At 44.6% G+C, this 15,020-nt stretch overlaps 1 protein-coding gene across 1 annotated transcript in view; it reads left to right on the top strand.

The window, feature by feature from the left end:
- The window catches only part of ALK (anaplastic lymphoma receptor tyrosine kinase), a 307,709-nt gene extending 293,465 nt beyond the window's left edge, over nt 1-14,244 (top strand). Inside the window, exons 24-30 of the mRNA XM_017812959.1 lie at nt 3,604-3,701; nt 4,752-4,844; nt 6,433-6,534; nt 6,926-7,060; nt 7,626-7,716; nt 9,043-11,109; nt 13,400-14,244. Coding sequence (XP_017668448.1) covers nt 3,604-3,701; nt 4,752-4,844; nt 6,433-6,534; nt 6,926-7,060; nt 7,626-7,716; nt 9,043-9,741 — 1,218 coding nt within the window. The 3' untranslated portion in view covers nt 9,742-11,109; nt 13,400-14,244. The remainder of the gene's footprint in view (nt 1-3,603; nt 3,702-4,751; nt 4,845-6,432; nt 6,535-6,925; nt 7,061-7,625; nt 7,717-9,042; nt 11,110-13,399) is intronic.
- Nucleotides 14,245-15,020: the final 776 nt, after the last annotated feature.

Genomic DNA, 15,020 nt, shown 5'->3' with positions numbered 1-15,020 from the left:
CAAGAATGACAGAGTAATTCATTGTCTGGCTGCTGGGGCAGCTTCTGAGGGGCCAATGGCACCTGTGAGTGCTGAGAAATCAGCCCCTGGTTGCGCATTTGACTGCCGGCTCAGAAACTGTGAGGCGAGGAGACTGACTGATGAGAAGTGAGATGTGTGCAGGGCGTTGTGCTCTGTGAAATATGGGATCCAACTGTGGAAGTGGATTTACCCTCTGCATGTACTTGAGGTGTGACTGAGTCTCCATACATAAGGCCTGTGGCTCAGTGCTGCTGGATATATCTTTGCACTGCTCTTAATGAACCCTGAGCTGCTTTCTTCCTCCTGTTGCTCATTCAAAGAAGACAGGCAGGAGGTAGGCACAGCAGACTGGATGTGCAGCTTTTCAGGCCCGTTGAAGAAAAGGAAAGACAAGGAAGAGTGCAGAGTAAACAGGCTTTGATGAGCTTTGCTTCCAAAAGTAATTAATTGAACACACAAGACCTGGCTGACTGACTCAGTAGCAGAGGTCCACTGCCTACTCTGCTGTAAGCACCGTATGAATTACTGCCTTTCCTCTTATTTTTTTCCAGTTTTGTATTTTCCAGCTGATTTATTTTACTACCTTGTCTTTCCCACCTATTTCAGAGATTTACATGTTCATTCTCTACTTTCATCTCCCAGTTGTTCTCTCCACTCCTCTGCCAGTAACTTCAAATTTGTTTGCCAGTTATGGAAAAAATAATAGAGATGTGAAAGGCATTAACTTGGCATTAATTCCAAGGCTTCAGGAAAAAGAAAGCACCATGCTAGAGAGATCACCAGTTGCCTTGTTTGGTTTGCCACTGGTCAGTAACAACCTGTGTGACTTGGAGCAAGACACATGCAGCATTCTGCCATGCACTCGGCCACTGAAAAGCAGGGAAGCAAGCAGAGGGAATGGTGAAGGAGAAGGTGAACCAAGGGAAGTGGGACTTAAGACATGGCGAGAGACATGAAATGGGAAGCTAGAGCAACTGCAGGAGAAATCAGAACATGGGATCCAATTTAATGAGAGATCAAGATGCTGCCAGCACTACTGCATGTTGTCTGTCTGTGTTCTTCATGTAAATAATGAAAGCAGTGTTCAGCCAACACGTAATGATTTTTCTGGACTCTAAGTAAGAATTATCATACGTTCATCCAACATCACTGATGCAATACCAGTGCCTCTTGTGGAGTATGTCGACTTAACACCAGCTAGGTCCACTCCATAATCTTCATCTTCACGGGTCCAGGGTTTGCAGCCCTGAAGACTTTCTCTGTTCCATTTCTAATCAAGTTTCACATCTATTACAGGAATGCCCCTTCCCCCTCACCTGCAGTAAGGCAGTCTGGTAGATTCAGAGACACCTGGAATCGGAGCCTTTGCTCATTATGAGCATTGTAGAATTGTCCATTCTGGGAAGTTCAGCGCTGATCTTTCTCACACACAGCACAGCAATCAAAGAAGAGCTCTGGGAGACAAATCATATATGGATAAATGATTCCCCTCTTTTGTGCTGTGCAGCCTGTTGCACAGAGCAGTGATTATACTGAACAATACACAGAATTTCATTCACCTTTGGCAAGATTCAGCCTCACCTGGGGAGGTGTCACACTAGTGCTTCCAGCATGCCCACTGCCCTGAGCAGCGGTGCATTGCAGCTGGCATCATCCATTCATCTGAGGAGCAAAAGCTGTAAAGCGAATCCTTTGGTGAGTCTCAAGGCTGCCCCCCTTGCAAAATGAATCCCAAACCTCCATTTTTCAAACAAATTACATGGCTAAATTGTCCTTGGCTGGGCAGTCACATCTGTTTTAGAATTGTATTTAGCCAAATAAAAGGTGGAAGGAATTCATCCAAGAAGGGGAAGGAAGGGAGTTTAAAAAAAGGAGAAAAAAGAAAAAAGCTATGTCGTTCAAATCAGCTTCAGCCCACTGACTGCTTTGCAGTACAGCTCAGGTCTGGAATCGATTGCAGAGTAAAGAATTGGGCTTTTTGCTCAGTTTTCACTTCAGGCTTCTGACCCTTGCTCAGAAGAGGAGGGAATGGGTAGATTGAGATATTAAATTCCCTTTGGTTATACCCTGAAAGGAAAGAAGAAGGCATGTGCATCCTTTCTTACTGTAGCCATCTTGTGTAGCTGGTGAGTCACTTGAACTCACAGAGGTAAAAAGAATTATTCCCCCTTCCCCACAAAATGGGGGAAGAGGTGCTTTATGTTTTTAGGAAATAGATGCTCTATAAAAAGGAAGGTTTAAGGGAAGATGCAGTCCAGTGTTCTAAAGAATCAGTTAAGTATATATATGTAATGAACTATACTTTGTAGATAATAAAATATAGGCAGGTGATATGAGGTCACAAACAATTTTGTTTATGCACTCAAAAAAACAGGCTTTGTTCACACAGATATGCAGCATTTTTCAATTATTTCATTAATCAGGTATTGAGGCCAGTTATTTTCTAATCTCTTCCAAAGACGTTAACACTTTTTTGAGTTTTACCAGCCAATGAGCACTGTCTAACTACTGGCTGCTGGCTGCTGCAGAGCCTGAACTGATTTCTAGTCCCAGTTAGCAGTGGTTTAGATCAGGTGGGACAGCCAGCACAGCATCACATCAGCCTGGAGTTATGTTTCTTCGCAACAGAAGCAACTCCCTGTCATCTGTCACAGTGGAGAAGCTGTGCTGGTTTTTGCATTGGCGGGAGAGTCCCATGGGCAGGTGTGACTTTGGGAACTGGGCAGAATGGTTGGTGTCATAAGAGAGAGCTAAAGAGTGGGATAATCTTATTTGGTCCAATAGCTAAGGCCAATAAACACTTAGCTGGCAAATGGCTGCTGTGGAATAAGCAGTCCCTGACACCCAGTTGTTTGTCATCACTCTGCTGGCAGCAGCGATTTCCTCCTCCCCCACAGGACTGGCCTCAGGGATCACTGATTCACACCTCAGTGCAGCAGCTGATGGTTTGGCTTCAGAGGCTGACAAATGTGAGCCAGTGCGAATGCTGCCCTTTTTGCTAAAGCATCTGGCTCCTGCTGGCAAGGGCTGTGGACTTCATCAGAGGGGCAGGAAGGAGTTGGCAGCCTTAGTCTTCCATAGCTGTTGGCTACACAAACCTGTGTCAGTGCTCCAAGGGGCAAGATAAAACCTACACAGATGTGGAGGAGGGAAAGAGCAAATGTGACTCATGCCATTATACAAAATGTCATTTTCGTTGTTCAAGGTGACTTTAGAGAGGAGCTAGCAATAATACAAAGAAACTTGGTGAGGAATGGTTCAGGCTACAGATCCCAAAAATCGTGCTGAAAATTCAGAAGCATCTCCCATGAGAACTGGGGTAAATTCTTACAGGGGCATCCCAATAGAGCTGGAAAGTCAGATCCAGCTGTTCTGACTCTGTCTCTGGGGTCTGTATGACATTGCATCTGCACATCCTTTCCATAGTTCATGGATATGAACTCTCTCTTGTGCATTTTTGTAATCCCTTTGTGTATTAACATCGAAGGTTGTCACTTGTTGAAGAATTCCCAGTGTTGTATCAGTGACAAATCACACCATGTTCTTGCTTTTAACCCACGTTTGTCCCTTGTCTTTTGGTAGAATCAGCCCTCCTCCCTTTCCATGCTGGACTTGCTCCACGTGGCCCGTGACATTGCTTGTGGGTGTCAATACCTGGAGGAGAACCACTTCATTCACAGGTAGGTGAACACAACATGGGCAGGACTTGCATACAGGCCAACACAGACTCTTAATGCCCTGCTCCATATGTTTATGTCCTGCTGCACTCTAGTGGCTGGATACCTTTAAACAATGTGGACAAAATCAGAATAATAGAAGCAGTTAACAGAAAAGCTGCTATAAATCAGGTTGGAAAAGGCCTGTATATTTAACAAAAATCCTGAGCCCTGTCTCAGTGCCTGCACTTGTGCAGTCCATTTGGTTACTCTGCAAAGGGACACAATCTTGTGACAGAAGTCTTTAAAGCTCTCCCTATCATGAATTTTGCTTAGTGCCTCTCTGCTCATTCTGGAACCTTTCTCTTCCCCTCTCAGAGAACAGCAATACAAGTACAGCCAGAAGTTCAACACCTTGTGACTGTTGTTACCTGCTCCTGAAGAACAGGGTGTTTGGCAAACATCTAAAATTGTTGGGTAGAGCTGAGTAGAGACGTGGTAATTCACAGTTCTGAAAGAGTCACCCATAAGGTGTGTCACTGTGCTGTTCAGATCTCAAGGTTTACTTCAGCCCAGCAGAGGTGAAGCTTGGAGCTTTACCTGCATACACAGGCCCATAGCTTCAGCATTCAGAGCAACACCTGCACATTGTTGCACCTGTCTCTGACAGTGCAACAACCATTTGACAACATTTGAACAAGCACACTAGGAACAGATCAGTGGATCATTCCCCAGACTAGTACATTGCTGAAATCAGCTCCACTTCTTGCACTCCTTAGAGGCTTAAAAACAGCTCCTGGGGTAAAGGAGGGCTCTCAGGAGGCCCATCCTTTCAACTGGAAGGTGTTATGTGAAGTTTATAGAGGAAATGTTAAAGAACAGGACTGTTCCTGCTGGGGGAGGTAGATTGGAATTTGAGACATCACAGTTAGCCATAAACACTGACATTTCTGTTGTGGGCTCTCTGAAGTTCAGGAAAGTAGGTACTATTCTTTGCTTTCTTTTTGACTTATAAATTGTCAAATGATTAAGTGATTCTTCTCTTTCTGTTGCTTTTCTTCTCTTTCCCTGTAGGGATATTGCTGCCAGGAACTGTCTCCTTACCTGTCGAGGGCCTGGGAGAGTGGCTAAGATTGGAGACTTTGGAATGGCCCGGGATATATACAGGTAGCAGAGCTAAGCCCAGGGTATCTGCAATTGGAAGCTCACTAAAACGAGGGAGGAGCAGTGTCTGTGCAGGAGAGCAGGTTCTTGTGCTGCTCTGCATAACCCTAGCAAGGCAAGAGTGGAGACATCCCACCCTGGTGAATCCCAGCTAATGTATTTCTGGTGTTTGCCTTTATTTGTAGTTTAACTGTGCTCTGGAGACTTTTTCCACTCCTGACAGTTTTCTCCGCAATGAAGTCCAATGGTCATGGAAGGTGTTATTCCTCCCTCTTTTATTCTGTCCTCAGTTTCTTTTCTTTGCTTTCTCCACATCCAATGGCATTGATGTGCCCTTTTGTTTTGCGGTCCCAAATCATTCTGAGTTTAATCTCTCTCCTTGATGCTACCCCTGCACCTTTGGTTTCGTGTCATCAGTAAATCTTCTCAATTTACTGCAGCTAAAGGAGGAAGGTGCAGAGGAAGGTCAGGAAAATGTAATCACCCAAACTGGAATTCAGCCAAGACACAGGGTTAACTACTCTGCTCTTGCAAGAAGTGCCAGAAAATCTTTAATGACCATAAGCAGTCAGGGCTGCAGTTTGATATCTCATCTTCCATATAGCACCTCTAGAAGTGCAGCACCATATCCCGCTGTGCTGAGGAATTGATTTGCCCCTGACTCGGAAGAAGGAATGCCTTGTGCTCAGTCACCCGCACTGTTTATTCCAGCGCCTTGCCTACTTTTTTTCCTGCTTGGGGATTCTTCTGGCTCTGCTCTCCCTTGACAAAGAGCCCCCACGCTGCCCCACTGTCAGACGGGGGCTCTGCTGGGACAAAGTAGCATCTGTCTCTCTCACACAATCAATAGAACCAACTGCCAAGATGAACACTTTGGTGCTGAGCTTTCAAAGGTGCCTTTGAAGTCTGCACATGTTTCTTTGTCCAGGAATATCCTTTGGATGCTCAGGCTGTGTAGTTATGATCAGTGATACCAGCTTGCACGAGCATCTTTCCACAGCTGCCAGCACAGGATTTGGGGCTCGTAGGTTTTATTTAAAATGACAGCGACAATAAAGGACTGTCTCAGAAGCACAGGAGGAGGTTTTTGTACTAGTACCCCAGCTCTAATGGCCAACCATCCTTCTCATCAAGCTCCTTGTTCTTACAAAGGCTTTAGGATTTTACTTGCAGTGCTTTAGGCTGGGTACATATTGGATAGGTTTTGTTTATTTTTGGTGGGGATGCTCAAGGTGACCATGTGGGAAATGAGGTCAAGATCTTGCTGTGGTTGAAAAGGGCAGGGGATGGCTCTGCCAGCAGCAGTTACTGTTTGAGTAATTCACTAGGAATATGGACACAGATGAGGATAACTGATTCACCAGATCAGGCCTGAAGTGAGGTAGATAAAACAGTCCTTCCATGGCTTGCCCATTTCCACTACTATTGTGAGAAGGAGCAGGTCTCTTCAACATTTTCTCTGCCATACTGTTCTGCCTTCATTAGTCTCTCCTCTGGCTCATAATTTTAATATTTGTAATTATAAAATTCCCAAATCAATGCCATTTTCTGAATTCTTGGCTGACTCTTTTGTTCTGTTTGTTCTCTGCAGAGCCAGCTACTACCGGAAGGGTGGGTGTGCAATGTTGCCTGTCAAATGGATGCCTCCTGAGGCTTTCATGGAAGGGATATTTACATCAAAAACAGATACATGGTGTGTTTCCTTTCCTTCTCTGTCCAGTCTGTCTGTGTCATAACCCTTTATGTAAAGGGTTAATATTTTGTAAAAAACACATGTTCAGATTCATTTCTCATGTACTAAAAGCTGGGTTTTTCAGAGTCACTAGTGTTGGAGGGCAAAGCAACCGTATTTACCTACCTATATCCTAGACTTTACTTACTTAACAGTCAACTACTAGTATTTATTAAATGTTTCAAAATTCACTGTTACAACTGTGCCACTTATTTGTGTCTGAATCCTGCAGCAGGGATTTGCACAAAGGCTGCAAAGAGCAATGCTGGTGGTACTGAACCTAGGGGCATTGCCCACCAGTGATGGTCATTCCTGTATCCTTCACTTTATTTTCCTTTGCTTCTGTATTCAGGTCTTTTGGTGTATTGCTGTGGGAGATATTCTCTTTGGGATACATGCCCTACCCTAGCAAAAGTAACCAGGAGGTTCTGGAGTTTGTCACCAACGGAGGAAGGATGGATCCACCTAAAAACTGCCCTGGCCCTGTGTATGAGATGTTAACTTTAATATATTCATGCAAATAAGTTTCTGCTTCAAATGCTCTTCTCTACTCAAAAGTTAATTATTTGTAAGATTGATCTTATTGTGGCTGATCTGTTTTATTGAACTTGAGTGCCAGTGACTTCTCTAATATCTAATTTTTCTGTCTGTTTTGGAGAATAATTGAGGGCCCTTTTGAGAATTACTGGCCACTGCTTGTTTGGTCAAAGACGGTGCAGTATTTCTGTGTCTTGGGTTAGCTGTGAAACTTCAATGCATAAGACTGTTCACAGATAGGGAAAACTGGGCTCCTTTATCTGTAGCCCTGCCTACCTTTAGTGAATTGTCCAAGGGATTTTGAGTGGCTGAGTTATTTCTCTGATGGGCTGTGGATTTTACCCCAGTGGTGGTCACATTTCAGTGGCTACCAGTACATCAGTTGTCTGACTCTGGGGAAGGCAGAGAACTCTTATTTGTTGGAAGTCAGAATGGTGATGCATGCTTATGATTTCTAAGCTGTTATGTACCACGGGATCTGCTGTTCATAAGCATCTCCTGTTCTGCCCTTTCAGTTACCGCATTATGACCCAGTGTTGGCAGCACCAGCCTGAAGACCGGCCAAATTTTGCCATAATCCTGGAGAGGATTGAGTACTGCACTCAGGTATGGGTGTTCCTTCATCTCAGAGGAGGTGGGTGGAGAGGGTTCTTCTTGAGGAGAGGTCTAGACAAGCCAGAATACGAGACAAGAAGGCAGCACTGCAATAATGCAGTCAGCAGTCCAGAGAGTGATGCCACCCTGGGAACAGTGGCTGGGATATTCATCTCATTGGACGCTGGATCCATCTTATCTTTCACTGCTGAAAGGCATGGGCTTAAACAAGCTTACACAGCTATAGAAATAGCACACCAGTAGCTCTTCTTCTGCTTGTAAAGGCACAGATTCCAATGAGCAAAAGAGCTAAGACAGGCCAGCACCTGCATGAGTTTCACATGCTTCGTCCCAGCCACTCCATCCCAGTGTTTACCCTTAAGACATAGTCAGCACTGAACAGGAATGGTCCCAGCTCAGAGCACCCTTTGCAGGTAGTTTCAGCAGCTGTTAGCAATTTTCTGAATCTGACAGTGCTGGAGAAGGCAGGTGGAAACAGCCAGGCTCGAGGAGTGGGGATTCTAAGGCTGGGCAAAGAGGGGGAAGGATGCGGCTGGACTTCCAGGCTGAAATCGAAGTTACTTAGTTTTTACCACCAGTTTAGCTTACAAGAAGTAGAGTAGTTCAGAAAATGTTTTGCTGCCTTATCAGCACAGGCTCCTTGTGTGGCCTCACTGTTATTTGCCTCGGTCAGTTTGCTTTCCCTCACTACTTGGGGAGGTTGATCTGTTTTTCATGTGTGTTTGGATCCTTCGATTGGGAGGCATTTTTTTCTGCTCTCTGTAGCTTGCCACGGCATCAAGCAATAATTAAAGGCTGCCCGGATCACCACATTTTCTCTCAGTTTAATTCTCAAAACTGCATAAATGGCTCATAACCACAATCCCTATGGATTTGGGCTTCAAGGGGTCTGCCAGTATTGCCTTCTCTCTGCATTTCCATTCCTCCCTCGTTATATGGAGGCAATACTTACATGGCTGAGACTTTCTCAATATTATCTGAGAATGTTATGAACTCTGAGATGATAGATTCCAAAACAACATTCCCACAGGAAATTTGTCTGGACATAAAAAACATTTTTCATTGGTTTTGTACCTCTACTATTCTGTGGTGAGTTTTAGGGTTCGGTTTTTATTAAGAGTTGGATTTTTAAGGATATCCCATTATATCTCACAGTTAACTGCATTTTGTCTGCAGCCCCTACACGTGGAATATGGGCACTAGGTACTGGGAATGATGCACTGTGGTCATAGCATGACAGCTGTCAAATGTGTCAGGTTTTTATTCAATGCATGATGCCTACAGACTTTGAGAAAATCTCATTGTTCTCTCTGGCAGGATCCAGATGTCATCAACACCGCCCTGCCAGTAGAATATGGCCCATCAGCTGAGGAGGAGGAGAAGGTGCGCCCTGACGATCCAGAAGGAATTTCTCCTCTATTGGTCTCCACACACCAAGACAGAAAGGATGATAAGCAAACCCTGCCATCTCCACCACCCCTGCCATCAGCCATCATTGCTGGAAAATCTCTAGGGAAAGCGCGAGCCTTGGAACAGCCAGTGCCGGGGAAGGTGCCATCAGCCTCAGCGGGGGGACATATCAACATGGCCTATGCCCAGTCCAATCCCCCTTCTGAGCTGCACAAAAGCCGGGGCTCCAGAAACAAGCCCACCAACCTCTGGAATCCAACCTATGGTTCCTGGTTTGCGGAGAAGCAGGCCAGCAAAAACAGTTCTGTGCTGGAGAAGGAGAGGCACGAGAGGGAGAATTTGGGACAGGAAGGAAACTGTACTGTGGGGCCCAACATTATGACTGGCAGGCTGCCAGGCTCCTCCTTGCTATTAGAGCCATCTTCCCTAACTGCAAGTGTTAAAGAAGTGCCTCTCTTTAGGCTTCGCCACTTCCCGTGTGGGAATGTCAACTATGGATACCAACAGCAGGGCTTACCCTTGGAAGCCTCCACGCCACCTTGCGCTAGCACTTACGAGGACCCCGTCCTTAGAAACAAGAGCCACATAACCCAGCAGGGGCCCTGAGAGCCCTCGGCCCTCTTGACTTTTCCCCCTGTGGCCCCTGAGCCTTGAAGAGATGTCCTGTTACCCAACACATCACGAGCAAGGGATCTGACAGCATCACCTTCTATTTTGGGCAAACTTGCTCCGAAAGTGCCACCCTTACCATTGTAAATTCAACCAACCCGAGAGGCTTCAATCCACCAGAGCCCCAGTAGAGTGAAAGAACCAAGGGGGAGGGAGGATGCAGATGTTATCTGCAAGGCCCAGCTGCTGTTGCATCAACTCATTCGCATGGTTGTTGTCATGCCCTTCCCGTGAGCTTTTCTCAGTTGTGCGTTCTCTGCTTGCGTGTCAAAGCCGCGGCTCACTGCCATGAGTGTTCCATGTCCAAGGTTTTCCATGCCAAACCTGTCGTTGCTGTGGAAGACCTAGAGATCTCCTGCAACTGGCAGATGTTGTAGTGGGTTTGGGAAGAGCATCCTCTATCCAAACCGAAAAAGGATACAACATGCACTGAATGGTGACGCGATGGCACATGTCTCAAGTTGTGTTCCAGCTACAGTCCAGTCTTCGAAAGTCCTTGAATGCACAGCGGTTATGGGGGTGCTGACAGGGCAGTAGAAAGACACTGGTCACACTGCATCCCTTGAAAGAGAGAGGAGAGGAAGCAGAGCATGGGTACAGATGCTATGAGGCATTTGGGGGTTGGGAGAGGCATTGTTTGCCTGGGGATTTTTGTTTTGTTTTTGTTTTCCTATGCTTAAGCACTAAAACTGAGTAAAGCCCTTTAAAATTCCTTCTGTCCTACAAAAGTAGGAATGCCCTTATCAGGAACTTGTGCGTGTCAAGTGGAACCAAGGTGAAGCTTTAAAGGACCATGGTCATGACAGAGACTTTCACCATGCCCTGGAAATGGACAGCCACCTGCATACCTCAGAGGTTTACTATAGCCTTTGACATACCCTGTACGAATAACACCAGAAAGGCAGAAGACTACATCGTGCCACAGTCCAGACGCCAGATACTGTCTGTATTTGAAGGGTTTAGAGCCCTTGTCCCTTTAACAAAATACATGTATGATAGTGGTTTAAGGACAAACACTCCATTGACTCACTTTGTACACCTTGTGCATGAAAAATATTCCAGTTAAGTGTATTGTCAAAACATAGATGTAGGAAATAATTCATGTGTAAAGATGTGCATTAGTAACTTCAGCTTAGGGTTGCAAGGAGCTGTTTTAGCATGAACGCTATCCAAAAAAGGGGTGCTTATTTCCATAGAAATGGATGTACTGGAGCATCAGCAAAGGAGCGTGAAGGTGTTCTTCAGTCCAAGACTCTTTGTTTCAGTGAAGTGAATCTGAATCTGGCCCTGGATCCAAATGCTGAGGTAAGCTTCCTGTCTTCATAAGGGAACAAACCAGAATCCAGATATACATACTCCTAAACTTTGAGATGCGCAGAATCAAATCAGAGGGCTTAGTTTGGGCCACCCCCCTTGTGAAAAAACACATTGAGGGGAGGGAAAGAGATGCTGTGCTCTCCTAATCTGTCTTTCTGACATCTCTGATAGACAAAACTAAATCATTTTCTAAGACAAATGCCAAATGCCGTAAGCAGGGTGGTGGTTTGTTAACAGGCTGTGCTTGAGTCAGGGGCTGCTGTTCATGTGCTGTGTGGGTCTGGTGGGAATAAGGAGGGTTGCTCTTACAGGCTTCTTTAGGTTGAACTCAGAGAGTATTTGTCATCTCCAAGGTTATTAGGCTCACAGCTCTTGCCATGAAATAGCCACTGGGGAGGGATTCTGTCTAGCTTAGGACTGTGTTAGTGTCACACTAGTGTCTCTCTCTAGCTCAGTAAACAAAAGGGGGTAGTTTTTAGAGTTTCAGGAAAGCTGATTAATTCAGGAGGCAAGCACTGCCAGAAAAATTTCTTACACCAGTATATTATTTGCATATAATAGCAATTTTCATTTAAATATTCCAGCTTTTTCATTTTCAGAAGAGCTGAAGCTCCTCATTGTTTTCTTTAACATTTCTTTGCCTAGGAGCACGATGAGTTTTTGCTGCCTTACCATGTTACTGAGGGCAGAAGCTGACCTGTATACTCATGAGTGTTTTTAAAGAATACACAGGAACATAAAGTTGCTAAGTTAATGATCTTTGACTAACTGAAAGTATTAATTCTTGGGTCTGAGGCAGCAGCTTTGATGCTGCACAAATACAGATAAGCTGCCAGGTTACAATGTTAAAAAGGTGGCATTTCTAAAGAAGCTTTAAAAGCACAAGCAGCTAGAGATGATTATAAGTTTGTAGGGGTGAAAGGGAAGCTTCCCCAGCATGGTGAGAGTGTCTCTGAGCTTGTACTGTGCAGTTATTTTATAATAGAATTTCAACTGAAATACTTTTACAGAATGGGAGTTGTAAAAAAAAATGAAGGAGCTAAACACCTTCCTGCTTCTTACCTATGGAATATGTCAGGAGATAATTCTGTTTGGGGAAATGGTGAATTACTACTGAAATTCTCCACTCTGCTGAGTACAGTGCATTGAGATAAATACTGTTCAGCACTGGCAGTTGGTTTTAAGTGAACTTCCTTCCAGTGTCTCCTGTGTAAAACGCTTTGTTGTGCGGTTTTGTTAGGGTTTGGGGTTTGTTTTTTTTTTTCTTGGGGTTTTTTTGTTTGTTTTTGGGGCTCTTTCTTGTGTCAGCTTTTGTTTGTGTTTGTTTGGGTTTTTTTAAAAATCTCCTTTTCTTAACTCTTGGAATTCAGAAATTCAGTTTGGGCTTATTTTTAATATTAAAGACACAACATATCAGAGCTACTCCACACCAAGCATTTAGTTTGTTACCCCTCTTTACTGTCCAAGCATAGTACCCCAGGTTGCAAAACTTTTTCTGTAAATATTGATGCTAATCAAATCTTGCCACTCAGAAACAAGGGCTGTAGCATTTGCCTGCCCTCCTTCTCCTAGAAAAGAAATTATTTACCTGGACCAAAGGGTGCGCTGCTGCTTGTGTGCAGGGTGCATCAAAGAGTTTCCTGGTCGTTCTGCAATACCCTTGCTTAAATTTAAGCATCTGTCCTGTCGCCAAAAGCATTGCCAGGATTTCAGTGACAGTGCAAGATCTTATTTGCATCACTGGGATGATCTGAAGAATGCTTTTCTTAATGATCCCCCTTTCCTCTGTCCCTCTGTGCTCACTCAGGCACTATCAGTTACTGTATGATCTCCAATTAGCTGAAGGGCTGACAGGACATTTAACATGTAACATTTAGCCATGTGAGAGCTGCAGTTGCAGTGCCAGTTTGCCCTGAGCATTTTGTCCAGTCGTGAACCAGAAACTTTTAATTTCTGTGTCTAGAAATATCCACCTGTTCAGTACTCAGTGCTGCAGGGAACGAAGGGGCTTAAGTCACCATGGGCTCACCAGACCAAAGCACTCTGGATGACTAAATCCCAAATTCCTTTATCAAACTCCTCCATGCTAGGCTTATAGTGCTGCAGAAAAACAAATTCAAGTTATTTTAACCTTCTTACTCATTTTTGTCTGTAACTTATTTTTTAATTTACAGTTTATTGACACACTGTATATTTTTTAAGGAACTTGTTTTTAGGACTGTTAATCTTTTTCATTGGTAATACTGATGTTCTGATATATATCTTCCTCATTTTACAGTGGAAAAGTGGGAAGCAGGATGACCTACAAGATGTAAAGCATGACTGGGAAAAACCCTGTACTACCACTCTTATACTTGGAAAATGGCTTATTTCAGGATGTTGCCTGTTTCCTATAGGTTTCTGTAAGCTGCTGGAGGTAAACTAGGTTGGGATGCCTGTTTCTTCCCAGCTGTCCCGTCATCTTCCCTTTTTGCTACTGAACCTTGTTTCTCCATCATGTGCCTGGAAATGAAGCAAGGGAAGAAGTTTGGTTGGTTCTGCTTCCTCGAGGCACAGCAAAGGAGTGGTGGTGGGAGAGGGGCTTTGCTGTAGCGAGGGGAGGTGCAGGTACCACAGGTTGGAAGTACAAGGGCTGTGTTAATTTGGCCAAGTCAGCCTTGGACAGCAGTGTCAAACTGCTTTGGCTTCCCCCTGCAGAGGCTCCAAGAGCAGCAAGGGTCTGAAATAGGGTGTGATGGGTGTAACTTTGCATGTCTGCTCCTGTTACTGCACCTGTCTTCTGGGTGACGAGAACCTTGACATAGGAATAGCATAAAACAGCCTTCCACAGCAGCAAAGACATGGCCATTTGTCTGTCCCAGAGTTAAACCCACCACAGGAAAATGTCCGAATTGTCTGCATCTGGCTTTTTTAGTAACAAGCTTCATTATAGGAGTGTCTGTCTCATGTACAGCCGTTTACGCAACATTGTTTATAAAGGAAGGGCCTGTGCACTTCAGGGATACTATGAAGAAGAATACTAATATATGGTCATTGAGTATTTTGTATTGAATAGTGTATTTGTATTGTAAACAAGTGTAGTGAACCACAAGGCATGAAGACAAATAAAATGACAGTAGCTGGCTTTCTCTGTGTTGGGCTGTGCAATGATTGGATCGAGGTCAGAGGGAGGTGTCTGGACATCCCTTTTTCTTGGTAAAGTTGCAGGTGTATTAAGGTGACGGACACCCAAGGGAGGTGGTGTTGTGCTACACTGACCCAACCACCTTTCAGGAGAGCAGCAGCTGTTTCAGACTTCTCTGCATTGCAAACATCATATGCCAAGTGTCTTACAAATGTGCCGTTCCTTCTGTCACAAAGCACCAAGGTTGGCTACTACCCACAGAAAACTGGCCAGTATAAAAGGAGAACAACGGGAAGGGTTGAAGAGAGCATTGGGGTGTTTTCATTCCTAAATGTGTATATCCTACTAAGACAGCCTTTTTCCTTGAGTCTGGATATAGACTGGGAGTAGGTCTAACTATAAGCTATATTTTAATACAGTGGAGTGCCAGTATTGAATCCTGTGACATGAATCCTGTGACAATTCTAGGAAGAGGTAGTTCCTTCCCTGAAATACTTTTTTCCCTTCCCCCATCACTCCTATGCCCTGCACAGATGCATTCTCAAGAAATGGTCCTTGAAATTAGGACTGACTTATCTACAAACTTTCTCCTTCACGTGCTCATTCTATTGCAGGATAGTGCTGTGGTTTGGTAAACAAGACTTTTTTCCTGAGCAGGTATCCTGTAGGCACCTCTCCTCTCCATTTCCCTGCCACTTTGGTTCCTCTCCATCTTAACTGAAAAGGGACCTCTCCTGTGCTCTTCTAGGAAGAGACCTGGTCACCGACTGGTCAC

Source organism: Lepidothrix coronata, unplaced genomic scaffold (assembly GCF_001604755.1).
Source record: "Lepidothrix coronata isolate B3197 unplaced genomic scaffold, Lepidothrix_coronata-1.0 Scaffold38, whole genome shotgun sequence".
In the NCBI taxonomy this organism is placed as follows: domain Eukaryota; kingdom Metazoa; phylum Chordata; class Aves; order Passeriformes; family Pipridae; genus Lepidothrix; species Lepidothrix coronata.
This window is presented reverse-complemented; position numbering and strand designations above follow the sequence as displayed.